General features: G+C 38.4%; 1 protein-coding gene across 3 annotated transcripts in view; it reads left to right on the top strand.

Annotated features, from left to right (window-relative positions):
* LOC128589810 (CD302 antigen) overlaps positions 1 to 16,401 on the top strand; it is a 190,133-nt gene that overhangs the window by 98,014 nt on the left and 75,718 nt on the right. For 2 of the 3 annotated variants that reach the window (XM_053596509.1, XM_053596506.1), the window contains exons 24-28: positions 5,063 to 5,192; positions 7,065 to 7,291; positions 11,345 to 11,510; positions 12,909 to 13,076; positions 14,293 to 14,409. In XM_053596509.1, the coding sequence (XP_053452484.1) occupies positions 5,063 to 5,192; positions 7,065 to 7,291; positions 11,345 to 11,510; positions 12,909 to 13,076; positions 14,293 to 14,409 (808 nt within the window). The remainder of the gene's footprint in view (positions 1 to 5,062; positions 5,193 to 7,064; positions 7,292 to 11,344; positions 11,511 to 12,908; positions 13,077 to 14,292; positions 14,410 to 16,401) is intronic. The other variant, XM_053596507.1, reaches the window with a different exon arrangement.

Raw genomic sequence — 16,401 nt, 5'->3', positions numbered from 1 at the left:
ATCAATTATCTCAATAAATGTTAATGGCTTGAATTCCCCACTGAAGAGACATAGATTGGCTGACTGTATTAAAAAACACAAGCCATCCATTTGCTGTCTGCAAGAAACACATCTGGCTTCAAAAGACAAATTAAAGCTCCGAGTCAAGGGTTGGAAGACAATTTTTCAGGCAAATGGAATTCAGAAGAAAAGAGGAGTTGCAATCTTATTTTCAGATTCATGTGGATTTAAAGCAACTAAAGTCAAAAAGACAAAGATGGTCATTTTATATTGGTCAAGGGAAAAATACAACAAGAAGATGTTTCAATTCTAAATATCTATGCACCGAATTTAAATGCTCCCAGATTCTTGAAACAGACCTCACTCAGTCTGAGCAATATGATATCTGATAATACCATCATAACAGGGGACTTTAACACTCCTCTTACAGAGCTGGACAGATCCTCTAAACAGAAATTAAACAAAGATATAAGAGATTTAAATGAGACCAGAACAACTGTGCTTGATAGACGCATATAGAACACTCCACCCCAAAGATAAAGAATATACATTCTTCTCATCACCCCATGGAACATTCTCCAAAATTGAGCATATCCTGGGACACAAAACAAATATCAACAGAATCAAAAGAATTGAAATTTTACCTTGTATCTTCTTAGACCATAAGGCACTAAAGGTGGAACTCAACTCTAACAAAAACGCTCGACCCCACACAAAGGCATGGAAATTAAATAATCTTCTGTTGAATAACAGATGGGTGCAGGAAGAAATAAAACAGGAAATCATTAACTTCCTTGAGCATAACAACAATGAAGACACAAGCTACCAAAACCTGTGGGATACTGCAAAAGCAGTTTTGAGTGAAAGCAGTTTTGAGCGGAAAATTCATCGCTTTAGATGCCTACATTCGAAAAACAGAAAGAGAGCGCATCAACAATCTCAGAAGCGATCTTATGGAATTGGAAAAAGAAGAACAATCTAAGCCTAAACTCAGTAGAAGAAAAGAAATATCCAAAATCAAATCAGAGATCAATGAAATTGAAAACAAAAGAATCATTCAGAAAATTAATGAAACAAGGAGTTGGTTTTTTGAAAAAATAAATAAAATAGATAAACCATTGGCCAGACTAATGAGGAACAGAAAAGTAAAATCTCTAGTAACCTCAATCAGAAATGATAAAGGGGAAATAACAACTGATCCCACAGAGATACAAGAGAGCATCTCTGAATACTACCAGAAACTACCAGAATACTGCCCAGAAATTTGACAATGTAAAGGAAATGGATCAATATTTGGAATCACACCCTCTCCCTACACTCAGCCAGGAAGAAATAGAGCTCCTGAACAGACCAATTTCAAGCACTGAGATCAAAGAAACAATAAAAAATCTTCCAACCAAAAAATGCCCTGGTCCAGATGGCTTCACTCCAGAATTCTATCAAACCTTCAAGGAAGAGCTTATTCCTGTACTGCAGAAATTATTCCAAAAAATTGAGGAAGAAGGAATCTTCCCCAACACATTCTATGAAGCAAACATCACCCTGATACCAAAACCAGGAAAAGACCCAAACAAAAAGGAGAATTTCAGACCAATCTCACTCATGAATATAGATGCAAAAATTCTCAACAAAATCCTAGCCAATAGATTACAGCTTATCATCAAAAAAGTAATTCATCATGATCAAGTAGGCTTCATCCCAGGGATGCAAGGCTGGTTTAACATACGCAAGTCCATAAACATTATCCACCATATTAACAGAGGCAAAAATAAAGATCACATGATCCTCTCAATAGATGCAGAAAAAGCATTTGATAAAATCCAGCATCCTTTTCTAATGAGAACACTGAAGAGTATAGGCATAGGTGGCACATTTCTAAAACTGATTGAAGCTATCTATGACAAACCCACAGCCAATATTTTACTGAATGGAGTAAAACTCAAAGCTTTTCCTCTTAGAACTGGAACCAGACAAGGTTGTCCTCTGTCACCTTTACTATTCAAGGTAGTGCTGGAAGTTCTAGCCAATACAATTAGGCAAGACAAGGAAATAAAGGGAATCCAAATGGGACCAGAGGAGGTCAAACTCTCCCTCTTTGCTGACAACATGATCTTATACTTAGAGAACCCCAAAGACGCAACCACAAGACTCCTAGAAGTCATCAAAAAATACAGTAATGTTTCAGGATATAAAATCAATGTCCACAAGTCAGTAGCCTTTGTATACACCAATAACAGTCAAGATGAGAAGCTAATTAAGGACACAACTCCCTTCACCATAGTTTCAAAGAAAATGAAATACCTAGGAATATACCTAACGAAGGAGGTGAAGGACCTCTATAAAGAAAATTATGAAATCCTCAGAAAGGAAATAGCAGAGGATATTAACAAATGGAAGAACATACCATGCTCATGGACGGGAAGAATCAACGTTGTTAAAATGTCTATACTTCCCAAAGCAATCTACCTATTCAATGCCATTCCTATCAAAATACCAACATTATACTTTCAAGATTTGGAAAAAATGATTCTGCGTTTTGTATGGAACTGGAAAAAAACCCGTATAGCTAAGGCAGTTCTTAGTAATAAAAATCAAGCTGGGGGCATCAGCATACCAGATTTTAGTCTGTACTACAAAGCCGTAGTGGTCAAGACAGCATGGTACTGGCACAAAAACAGAGACATAGACACTTGGAATCGAGTTGAAAACCAAGAAATAAAACTAACATCTTACAACCACCTCATCTTCAATAAACCAAACAAGAACATACCTTGGGGGAAAGACTCCCTATTCAATAAATGGTGTTGGGAGAACTGGATGTCTACATGTAAAAGACTGAAACTGGACCCACACCTTTCCCCACTCACAAAAATTGATTCAAGAGCGATAAAGGACTTAAATTTAAGGCATGAAACAATAAAAATCCTCCAAGAAAGCATAGGAAAAACACTGGAAGATATTGGCCTGGGGAAAGACTTCATGAAGAAGACTGCCATGGCAATTGCAACAACAACAAAAATAAACAAATGGGACTTCATTAAACTGAAAGCTTCTGTACAGCTAAGGAGACAATAACCAAAGCAAAGAGACAACCTACACAATGGGAAAGGATATTTGCATATTTTCAATCAGACAAAAGCTTGATAACTAGGATCTATAGAGAACTCAAATTAATCCACATGAAAAAAGCCAACAATCCCATATATCAATGGGCAAGAGACATGAATAGAACTTTCTCTAAAGATGACAGACGAATGGCTAACAAACACATGAAAAAAATGTTCATCATCTCTATATATTAGAGAAATGCAAATCAAAACAACCCTGAGATATCATCTAACCCCAGTGAGAATGGCCCACATCACAAAATCTCAAAACTGCAGATGCTGGCGTGGATGTGGAGAGAAGGGAAGACTTTTACACTGCTGGTGGGACTGCAAACTAGTACAACCTTTCTGGAAGGAAGTATGGAGAAACCTCAAAGCACTCAAGCTAGACCTCCCATTTCATCCTGCAATCCCATTACTGGGCATCTACCCAGAAGGAAAAAAGTCCTTTTATCATAAGGACACTTGTACTAGACTGTTTATTGCAGCTCAATTTACAATCACCAAAATGTGGAAACAGCCTAAATGCCCACCAACCCAGGAATTAACAAGCTGTGGTATATGTATACCATGGAATACTATTCAGCCATTAAAAAAAATGGAGACTTTACATCCTTCGTATTAACCTGGATGGAAGTGGAAGACGTTATTCTTAGTAAAGCATCACAAGAATGGAGAAGCATGAATCTTATGTAACCAATTTTGATATGAGGACAATTAATGACAATTAAGGTTATGGGGGGGAGCAGAAAGAGGGACGGAGGGAGGGGGGTGGGGCCTTGGTGTGTGTCACACTTTATGGGGGCAAGACATGATTGCAAGAGGGACTTTACCTAACAAATGCAATCAGTGTAACCTGGCTTATTGTACCCTCAATGAATCCCCAACAATAAAAAAAAAAAAACTTATATTGCTTATTTAAAAATAAATAAATAAAAGAAAAAGATAGTCCTAAAAAAAGAGTAGATTTAATAATACACATTTGCCTCCACATAAAGTTTTACTCATTTTTTTTACATTTTTCATTATTTTTTTCCTAAAATTATTTTATTTCATTTTTCGTTTAATATTTATTGAGTAGCATGCTTTTTTTTTCTTTTTTTTCTTTTTTTTTTTATTAAATCATAGCTGTGTACATTGATATGATCATAGGGCATCATACACTAGCTTCATATACCGTTTGACATATTTTCATCACACTGGTCAACACAGCCTTCCTGGCATTCTCCCAGTTATTGTGCCAAGACATCTACATTCCACATCTACTAAGTTTCACATATACCCTTGTAAGATGCACCGCAGTTGTATTCCCACCAATCTCCCTCCCTCCACCGACCTCCCCCCTCCCTCCCCTGAGTAGCATGCTTTTTGAAAAAAAAAAGCCTGTATCTCCTGGGATAAGCTGACTTTTATTATTTTTCTAAGTGTGATATATTTCAAACATACAGAAAAGTATAGGGACAATATACTTTAAATTTTCATGTCTAATATTATTGATTTGTGATCAGAGAATGCAATCTCTTTGTTTTGCTATATGGAGGTTTGTAGATTGATTAGAATAGAATCAAAACTTTAAGATGTATTCTCTGTTATGTGGTTTATAGTTTGTTCTTATAAAATGTCTATAAATATCTAATAAACTGATATGTTTTTACTTAACTTTTGATAGCAGAGTGATAGCTATTACTGGAGCTGTTTTCACCATATCCCTAGCAGTTTCTCTGTGTCTGTTTTGAAGATGTATTTGTCAATATTGGCACTGTTTGGGTTTTCTATTTTCTGAAATTAATTGCCCTTTTTCCATGCTTTGGAAATTTTTCATCATTTTCTCAGTTACTTCATGGGGATTTTCACAGGGGGGAATAATTCAATCTGGAATCTAAAATTTTCCTGCAGAAATTTTTCTTCAGACCATCAGTTTCATGATTGTTTGTGTATTTTTCCTTTTTGTTTAGTTTTTCGAGGAGGAGTCTCAGTACCACTGTGCCATCATACTCAACCTCCAAAAGTCACCTTTTACTGGGACATGGAATTTTACTGCCTGCAGTGAACGCCACTCTGTAGCTCTCTGTCAGAAATATCCAGGTATCAATAATTACCTTGATTAAGTATGGTACTTTATGACGTTGGACACATACAGTTCTTTATTATAAAACTCTTATTGGCTGGGCACAGTGGCTAATGCCTGTAATCCTAGCACCTTGGGAGGCTGAGATGGGAGTATCACTTGAGTCCAGGAGTTTAAGACCAGCCTGAGAAACATAGCAAGACCCTGTCTCTACAAAATAAATGTAAAATTAGCTGGGCATGGTGTGTGCTTATAGTCCCAACTACTTGGGAGGCTTAGGCAGGAAGAATGCTTGAGGCCAGGAGTTCGAGGCTGTAGTGAGCTGTGATCATGCCACTGCACTCTAGCCTGGGTGACAGAGTAAAAGCCTGTCTCAAACAATAGTTAACAATAGCTTTATAAATAAAGTCGTATCAATTTATAATCATGTCTTAAAATTTAAACATTAACTAAGTCCACGTTGGCTCAGTGAGTCATATTATGACAAACGGAATATGATTTTTGAGTGTCATTGCCATACTTAACTTCAACATAAAAATTAAGTATCTGGGTGGCGCCTGTGGCTCAAAGGCAGGGCGTCAGCCCCATATGCTGGAGGTGGTGGGTTCAAACCCAGCCCTGGCCAAAAACCGCAAAAAAAAAAAAATTAAGTATCTGATAGAATATGCTAATAACAGTTGTCCAATTACGGTAATTTATGGTTGAATCTTTTTCTATTTTCTACTCTGGCATTTTTTCAGTTTTACTTTTAATCATGGGCAAAAGGAAAAAACTTAGTATTTTTAATTGAGTCCCGTATTGAATATTGAGTCTGTTAAATTTAGCACTAAAAAATAGTTATGAAATAAATAAATAAATAGATCACTGTCTATGCATTTCTATAATCTAAATAAAAGTAAAATGCCTATATAAAAGTAGAAATCACCCATATTTTGAAAAAGATATTTTTAAAAGGTATTATGTTGTTTTTCATTTAATACAATGAGTCTTTAACAAATGATTAAGAAAAAGTTTTTATCATGCAATGAAGTAGATATTTCATGTACTGAAGCAGGATTATTTTGCTCTGGGCAGGGCGTGGTGGGTGGCTGGCACCTATGATCCTACCACTGTGGGAGGTGAAGCTAGAGCATTGCTTGAGCTCAGAAATGTGAAACCAGCCTGAGCAAGAGCAAGACCTGTTCTCTACTAAAAATATAAAACTTGACCAGGCAGGGCATTGTGGTGCAGGGGCCTGTAGTCTCAGCTATTTGTCAAAAGCCTGAGGCAAGAAGATCTCTTGAGCCCAGGAGTTTGAGATTGCAGTGAGCTATGATTATGGCACTGCACTCTACCTGGGGTGACAGAGCAAGACTCTGTCTCAAAAAAAAAGCACTATAAAGCGATAATTCAATATATACTCTTTTTTATCTTTTTTTTTTTTTTTTAGCCAGTCAAATTTAGCAGTAGGGGTTTATAACAATTATATCTTCTTCTTGTGGGTCGTTTCTTACATTTTTCTCAAGGTGAAAACTTTGTAAGGTGACAAACTTAAGACATTTCTTTCCTTGCTGAAGCAGTTCAAACAGAAGAGGTATTTGGCACCAGCGTTAAATGGTAATCTTATTGCAGGTTACATTTATTTACCGTTTTCCTCCTTTCTAAATCAGATAAAATAAACAGAATTTTGTTTTGATTTTAGAAAACAAATACTGCAGCTCACACATTTTACCCATGGCATAGAGCAGAACATACCTCGTTGTCCCAACCAAAACTCTAACATAAATAAATGAGTAAATAGTATCTACAGCAGAGTAGTATGTGAGAAATTGGAAAGAGCGGCCCATGACTTGTACAGAGGTGGGGAAAGGTTTGTGGTTGTTGCTGTTCCTGTTTTCTTTTACACACAGAAATTAAAGGCACAGAGACCTTGCAGAATACGTCAGAAACTGTAAAATACCTAAATAACCTGTACAAAATAATCCCAAAGACTCTGACTTGGCACGCTGCTCAAAGGGAGTGTCTGCAAAACAACATGCGCCTGGTGAGCATCACAGACCCCTACCAGCAGGCCTTCCTCGCCGTGCAGGCCGTGCGGCGCAACTCCTCCATGTGGATCGGCCTCTCCAGCCAGGATGTAAGTTTCCAGTTCCAGCTGCCAGCACTGGCAATGAGATGCGATGTTGTCATTGTGCACACCGTCTCCTACCACACTGAAAGAAACTGGATATCTTCAAAGCTTATTCCAGTAAATTTCGTGGAATAGGCAGTTTTTAGTGGCAATTATTTTTCCACTGTTAAAAGGTCTACTGTGTTATTGTTTAGATAAGGAAAAAGTTCTAGTGGAAGTATATATTTGAGCAGTTCTTTTTATTTTGTCTAATCAAAGACTGAGCTAGAACCAGGAACCGCCATAACTCTTTAGCCAATGAAAAGATGAAAAGAGGGAAGAGTTTAAAAATCAGATGGGCCAGCCTGAGCAAGAGGAAGACCCTGTCTCTAAAAATAGTCTGGCATTGTAGTAAGTATAATAGTCCCAGCTACTTGGGAGGCTGAGGCAAGAGGATCTCTTGAGCCCAAGAATTTGAGGTTGCTGGGAGCTAGGTAGAGCACAGCACTCTACTGAAGGGGCAATACAGTGAGACACTGTCTCAAAAAAAAAAAAAAATCAGATGGGCTTGGGCATGTGGAAACACTGTGAATGGTGCTGAAGAGTCCTTTCCATTCCTTTCAAAATCAGTAGAGTTGGAGGATCACTTGAGATGAAGAGTTTGCATCTAGCCTGAGCAACATAGCAAGACCCTGTCTCTAAAAAAAAAAAAAAAATCACCAGAGTGAAATTAGCTGCCTTAAAAGGGAATTAGAATAATGTTTCCCCCCATCTCAAGTGCTGATCCTGATAGAAGTCTGGGGTGATTCTCATTCATTTCATAGCCAAGCAAAGAACGCTAATCTCCAATTATCCCAACGCTAACCTGTGTACATGTCGCACAAACAGGAATAGTTATAAAACTGAAGCTTTTGGCTGTAATTAATAGGGGATTAAAGAAAAAAACTATATTCCTCTCAGCATTGTACACTATTTTTGCCTCTTTTTTCTCGGCGATGGTATACCCCAGCATACCAAGATGGGTCTAGGGCTGCATAGGAAAAATTGAAGACAATTTAATCCTAGCACAAACTCAGAATTGATGTGGAGAATGGATGAATAAACCAAAATTGTTACCAGAATCTCAATTAAAAGTAGCATTTTAAAATGACTTAAAGAATAGTCCTTGTGACCTCTGTGTATTTTAAAATTTACCCTGAATCAAGCCAGGTGATTAGGGAGCTGTGTACCCAGCCCTCACAGCATGAATTCTTTCCTAGCATTGCTTTCACTTATTGTGAAGGGAGTAATAAGTTGCTACATGTCCCAGTTTCAATCACCTGAAAATTAAGCCAGTAGCTCATACCGGTAATCCCAGCACTTTGGGAGCCAAGACAGGACAATCTTCAGAGCCTCAGCGTTTAAGACCAGCATGGGAAACAAAGCAAGATCCATTCTCTACAGAAAAATAGAAAAGTTAGCCAGGCATTGTGGTGGGCACCTGTAGTCACAGCTACTTGGGAGGCCGAGGCAGGAGGATCACTTGAGCCCAGGAGTTTGAGGTTGCATGAGCCACGATGATGCCACTGTACTCTAGCCCAAGTGACAGAGCAAGACTCTGTCTCAGAAAAAAAAATAGTGGGGGGGGAGGAGGAGAAGAAGAAGGAATTGAAAGTTGCCTGTAATCCCAGTACCTAAAGATAAATGTGGTGTGATATTTTGGTATGTACCCTTCAAGTTATTTTTATACGTACAATATTTATTTTTTAGACATTTAGGATCAGACTCTTCTATAACATTTTTTCTTCTTACATAATGATTTTGATCTTATTTCTTATCCTTTTTATCTGTAGTTCTTTTTTTATCTCACTTTTAATTTAACATTCCGTGCAGCTGTTTATTATGTATCTTCATACACTGCCTTAATTTTTTAGAACATACCAGATATTAACAAATAACAATTTATGTTGAAAGCAACAGGAAGTTACTGAAAGATTTTAAATAAAATAGCAACAATGTAAGATTTCACTAAGTAAAATGACACTGGGTAGAGGATAGGGAGGAAATGAGCAGTCTGGAGAGAGGGAGACCAGTTATTTTTATACATGTCACTGCAGGAAGTGACATTGGCCTGAGTTAATGTGTACAGTGTCTGAGGGGCAGCGGTTCTGAGTAATAGAGTGTGGCCATGGCAAGGGTCACTCAAATACATAGAAGTGAAAATACAGGGAATGAGAGGAAGTCAGGGAAGCTTGAGAGTGGGTGTCCAACGCAGACATCCCTAAGTCGATGGGAAGGCCAGGGCCACAGAACAAGACTCCCGCATCTCCTTAGTGAACAACAAACAGCAAATGAAGGTCAGGGAGGAGCAAAGGGGGCAAGTCCCAGGTCTGAGAGAGGCAAGGACTCCATGAGTTTGCAGTGGTAGGAAGCAGCCTCCCTGACTTCCTCTCGGTCCATGGATTTTTACTGCTATATACTTGAGTGACTCCTGCCATGGCCACACTGTGTATTACTCTTTAGCCTCAAAGGAAGTGACTGAAGGAGATTAAAAATACTACTACTCCCTTCTAGCCCTGTGTTCTCTGAGAATGGAATAACAAATAGCCTTCCCTTCTGGGTGCTGAAAGGAGATTATGCCCTTGGAAACCCCAGATTTATATTAAGATCAATTAAGGTCAAAAATTTAAGAGGTATTTGTAGGCCTAAGAAGGAGATGTATTCGGTAAAAAGATAGAAGGTGTGGGACGATTTATGTAGAAGGAAAAGGAAAGCCTGAGGTCACATGGGAAGGCGCTGGGGGAGGACAACGAAGGGAGACATACAGGGCCCTACAGACAAGATCACACTGCCAGAGGCCCACGTTGGAGGCCACAGTGGCTCGGGGCTTAACTGGCCCGAGGTTGCAGCTGGAACTCTGTTCTCTAAGTTCAGAATGAAGTAGCTGGGGGTGTTGAGGCTGCACTTTATTTGCTGTTTATGGTTCACCGAGGAGACTTGGGTGTCGCCTTTGCTCAACATTCCAAATAAACTAGAGAAACAAATTGCCCTTGGCCTCAGGAAAGCTTAGCTGAATGGACTGGTTGGGCCAACATTGATTGTAGACTGTCTGGTGTTCTTGGGGCACTATGGGGAAGCTGGGACAAACCTGTACCCTGAAATCCATCCCATGTACCAAGAGGGGTGGTCAGATCCTTATCAGGATGTAAAGACAGATGTTCACAGACTCTAGCACACAGCAGAACTTAGTGAATGAAGCAGCTTCTCCCCAAAGATAAGTGTGAAAACAGTGGTGAGGGAATCCACAAGGTCTGAGGTGCTCAACGGAGGGGAACTGGCATTGATGTAGTTCGGCGTGCTGACTGGCCACTGGGTTATACATTTTAGACTTTATCCCATTCATTCCAGGCCTGTGAAGTTAAGTGGCACACTCATTTAATAGGTGAGGGGATGGAAATTTGGAGAGGTAGGCTCAGAAGTCAAAAGTTAGTTACTGGGGCGGCGCCTGTGGCTGAAAGGGGTAGGGCGCCGGCCCCATATGCCGGAGGTGGCAGGTTCAAACCCAGCCCTGGCCAAAAACTGCAAAAAAAAAAAAAAAAAAAAAAAACAGTTACTGAAGCAGGATTCAAAAAGCAGATACACTTCTCTCCAAAGGCTTTCTATGTTACCATGTTGTTGCTGGTTTCATCAGTGCTGACAGCAGGCCTCACTTTCGTTTAGCTTTCTGATTTCTAAACCACCAACAGCCCAATTCCGTTAGCATCATGGTTAGGATGTAAACTCTAAAGACTGACAGCTGGGATTAGTGTTTCAGCACTGCCGTTTATATTCTGTGTGATGTGCACGAGTTACAGATCTTTAGTGTCCTCATCTGTACAATGGTCAAATGGAGATAATCATAGTATCTCTCTAGGATGGTTGTCCTGACGATTACATAAGTCAGTAGTCACAGAGCACCAAGAACAATGCCTGGTGTATAGTAAATGTTATATAAGTGTGTGTTAAATATAAAATAAAAAGTCATTGGATTGACCATGAGGGTCAAAATAATGCAAAGGGATAACGTGAACACTGTCACTTGAAACGTATTGATCCTTACAGGATGAGCTCAACTTTGGTTGGTCAGATGGGAAACATCTACATTTCAGTCGCTGGGCTGAAAACAGCGAGCGACTTGAAGACTGTGTACTGCTAGACACGGATGGATTCTGGAAAACAGCCGATTGCAGTGATGATCAACCAGGTGCTATTTGCTACTATCCAGGAAGTATGTGAATCTTAAATATTTTAATTCTTAAATTATTATCAGTCTCATCAGGAGTAAAATTTCTGGGGAATAGTTTTGTAAAATCTGGTTTTAGAATTGTGAGGAAATCATAATCATGTCCTTTTTACAATAAAATTAGTTGCAAAAATTTACATTCAGGTAGAGTTATTTTAGACATGTTGTATCTTTATTTTTATGTCCGCTAACAATGGCATTTGACACGTGAGTTTGTCTCATTGTTACTCAGCCTCTTTTGCATGTAAGTTGTGTTTATATTCTTACAGGAAATATAATTGTGGGAATTCTGTCATAATTCTTAACATCACAACTATCATTACTCTTTTGAGCCACTGTTAAGATTCAATTGGTGGCAAGTAACAGCAATGTGCTCATTCTAGCTGAAGACAAAGTGAAATGTAGAAACTTCAAATGGAAATGGAGCTGAGTCTCCTGAGGAATAGGAGTGAGGAATCCAGAGACACTCTGTTTCTCCTCTGTGGATCTGCAATATTCTCTTAGTATGCTTCAGCTTCTCTCTCTGTGTAGCGGAACTTAGCAGCTCGCAGCTTTCAGAAACAGTTGTAAGTGGAGATGACCTGACGATTTCTAAATTCTACTTTTCAAATCCTTAGAGAGAACCTGATGAACTTAGCCTGAGTCAGGTATGCAATCTGCAGCCCATTCAGAGGTAAATGATTTTACGACTGGCAGGGGCCCACATGTGCCTGTTTGTGATAGAAAGAAGATACTACTTCACAGACAACAGGCTTTGTTGTGAGCTGGGAAAGATGCTGAATGGTCCCTACCTCCTATTAAACCAGTTTGATTTATTTTAAGTAGAGCAGATCTACATTTGCATTTTTAGAACGCGTGGCCTTTTCATAAAATGAAAAATGTAATCAGATTTTCATGCCAGATTTTAAACACTATTTCCGTTTGATTTGGCTAAAGCAATAACTTACGTAGAACATCAAGTATTTCATTAAAATGTTTCTTTAAAATTAGTGCTTTCAGTAGCCAGAAACTTGAAAATGAATTCTCAAAGTTATAGTGAGGTGCTTATTAATAATGAATATGTTCATATTGTTTCTCTGAGGTGGCCCCTGTGCTTGCCATATGCTAATGCAGGAAGACAGAAACTACCTTTAACATAACAGCGCCTCAATTTTTGCACTTTTCCACTCCACAGCCAGGGTAAGAAAATTGTGTCATGAAACCTCCTTCCTAAAAAAAGCTGGGTTTCTGTGCACTGTGTTTGAGAATAACCAGAGAACAAACTTCACAGAGCTATTAGCACGTAGCTTCCTGGATATTTCCTTCAAATTAATTTTATTGGCTATGAACAGGATTAACATTTATATCTGAAATTAGAATTCTTACCATTAACTCTTTTTCTAGATGAGACTGAACAAGAGGTCAGACCACTTGCCAGTGTTAAATGTCCATCTCCTGTTCTGAATACTCCATGGATACCATTTCAGAACTGTTGTTACAATTTCATGATAACAAAGAATAGACATACGGCAATAACACAGGAGGAAGTACATTCTAAATGCCAGAAACTACGTAAGTATATTATGCTGTCATTTTATTTCTTTTTAATCTCACCAGTTATAATTACCACTAGTAACTAGATCTCAAAAATATTTTATCTCCTAATTTCTACATTATCAATGACAAAGTATTAAAAGTTGTGGTTAGTTTAAATGGACCATATGGAGTAATCCTCTGTACTCGTTCATTCCAGAACTAGCTTGTTAACATAACAAGATAGGTTCTCCTTCCAAAGGAAAGGGAATGACGCAGGGGAGCAGAGAACTGGGTGTTACCGCAAGCTAGGCTGTGAGTAAGTGAAAACTGGTTAGTTTGAGTGGATGAAAGTTTATATGTGCCACACAGAAGCAACAATCCAGAAAGAAATGCACATTTCATGCTTTCAGCTCTCAAGACTCTTCAGATAATTCCTGAGGTCCCGTGTGGGTTTGTGACCTCTGAAGGATAGAACGGATGGAACTGGGAACTTTGTGGAAAGTTCCTGTAGAAAATATCAAACCATTGTTCCCCCAAAGTGTGCTCTGTATAACGCTGGTCTTGAGAGAGGTTCTGGAAAAAAAATTCTTAGAAAAAGAATAGGTTGGAAAAAAAGAAGGTTAGGAAGCACTGTACACCATAGTTTGTGTTGGACATTATCAGATGAGCATTACCGTGTACTTTAAGAAATACTGGCATAAATTAACAAAGTTTAACCTTGTTAAACCGACGTTGCAAACATTTTATCCACGTAGACCTATTCTAAGGAACCCCTTGTTAATTTCCTCAGGAACACACTTTGGCAAATGTTCACCTTTTTTAACCCTATAATAATGGTTATTTATTATATATTTCCATCTCGAAGGAAAAGGAAAGTCTGGCTTATAGCCCATTCAAGAGATTTTATTCCTTACAGAGTGATCTTTAACAAGATAGCATTAATATGGGTGGATCTCTACCAACCTTTAAATGGGGGGAAAGTGAAGTGCATCAGTATTAAATTCTATACTCATTATTAGTTTTCCAACATACTGCAAGACCAAATTTAATGTCAAAATGCTGGAAGACTTTTTACCCTATTTGTTTTAGTACATTGACATAGATTTAATCGACGTATCTTTCTAATTTTCCAATATTGTTTAAGTTTTAAAATATATTAAACTGGGAAATACACTTTTCTAAATCTATCAAATAAAGTGAAATATTCTGGATAAGGAACTATTAAAGTTACTGATTATTTTTTATTCAACAGATCCAAAATCCCATATTTTGAGTATTCGAGATGAAAATGAGAACAACTTTGTTTTAGAACAACTTCTGTACTTCAGTTATATGGCTTCGTGGGTCATGTTAGGAATAACTTATGAAAGTAAGTTATAAATCTACTGATTTTCTCTATTTGTATTCATACTTCATTACAACCTATTTATCAAGCTATGAAAGTACAGTTCTTCCAAGTACATGCTTCAATATGTAAAAGCCTAATTGTGTATTTAATGTAACTTATGTAAATACCAAGTCACTTTTTGTGTCTCTGTTCTGCCATTAATATACCTTTCCCACTGAGTCTGGAGTTAAGTGGTAGAAAATAATCGCCTTGCTTCTCTCCTCCTTCTCACAACTCAAGATTAACTAAAAATGATCACACTGCCAAATAAATCTCCTATACTTACGTCTCTCCTAACTGTGTGGGATGAGTAAGAACAGAATCACTCTTCTGTGAATGTTGCACCTTTGGGTTTATAGCACTGGCTTGGGGTATACACAAGGTAAGCATTAGGAAAACGAAACACGTGGTCTGATAATGAGATAGAATATTAAAATTGGGGCTAAATCCAAAATATAATTGATATGACATTTTTAAAAACAGAGTCCAATGGGGAAACAAGACCAATTTAAAAAGATTCTCAGGAATATCCTGAAATCATAGAAGTTTTAGATTTAAGAAAATTTGTTGTCAGTATAAAGCATCAAAAGCATACATTTATCTTAAAAAGGGTTTACTAAGGGGAACAGGACAATGACAGCCAGAGATAAGGTAGCAAAAGAAGCTAAATTACTCAAATCTGACCATTTTAAAAACAGGCTTTTCTAGCTCGGCCCCCGTGCTCAGTAGTTAGGGTGCCAGCCGCATACACCAGGGCAGCGGGTTTGAGGCTGTCCCAGGCCTGCTAAACAACAATAACAACTGCAACAAAAAATAGCCAGGCGTTGTGGTGGGTGCCTGTAGTCCCAGCTACATGGGAGGGTGAGGCAAGAGAATAGCTTGAGCCTAAGAGGTTGAGGTTGCTATGAGCTGTGACGCCACGGCACTCTACCAAGTGCAACATAGTGAGACTCTGTCTCAAAAAAAAGCAGGCTTCTCTTTTGCTATCTAACTTGTCTATTTCTTAGGGTTGCCAAGATTTCCTTAAAGATTTATGGAAATTGCAGAAGAATTAATCAAAATTAAACTATCAAGCAAAAGATAAGTCTTGGGTTGCCAGTTGAAGATAAGTCCATAACCTTAGGACGAGTCTTTTCTCTAATGACACTTGAGTATCCTTAAATTTAAGAGCGGGAAAAAAACCGAGAGAAACTAGGAGGAAAGTTCCCAGGCTTTACTTGAAAGCCAGTAAAGAAACATGGTCTCGGCGGCGCCTGTGGCTCAGTGAGTAGGGCGCCGGCCCCATATGCCGAGGGTGGCGGGTTCAAACCCAGCCCCGGCCAAACTGCAACAAAAAAATAGCCGGGCGTTGTGGCGGGTGCCTGTAGTCCCAGCTACTTGGGAGGCTGAGGCAAGAGAATCGCCTAAGCCCAAGGATTTGGAGGTTGCTGTGAGCTGTGTGATGCCACGGCACTCTACCGAGGGCGATAAGGTGAGACTCTGTCTCTACAAAAAAAAAAAAAAAAAAGAAACATGGTCTCATGGTGAGCAATGGAGACTATGCCCAGGATACAGAGGTTTAAATTGTGCTCTCTGATGTACTTTGTTATCATCAGAAATTACTGAATACCTATTCCATATTCTGGAAAAGCATTTTCAGATGCAAAGACTTCCTTTTAATTGTCTTCTTCTATAAACTGTATTAGTAGCAACATTTCTATTAAAATATCCAGACCTAGGAGAAACATACAGAAACATACTGTAAGCAAATAGCAATTTGTTTTATATCTAATTCTTACTGACTTAATTTACATCCATAAGTCAGTGTGTAGTTACTTTGATATACTTACCGAATATTTAATTATATATGGCATCTCTACAAAGGACTTTGGTTTTTAGAACATTCTTGACCTTTCATTAGTAGGACCACGAATGACTAAGAGACACCACAATATGTCATCTAAGAGATACTTCAAGCCAAGGGAAAAAGTGACC

This window comes from Nycticebus coucang, chromosome 7, assembly GCF_027406575.1.
Source record: "Nycticebus coucang isolate mNycCou1 chromosome 7, mNycCou1.pri, whole genome shotgun sequence".
Taxonomy (NCBI): Eukaryota; Metazoa; Chordata; class Mammalia; order Primates; family Lorisidae; genus Nycticebus; species Nycticebus coucang.
This window is presented reverse-complemented; position numbering and strand designations above follow the sequence as displayed.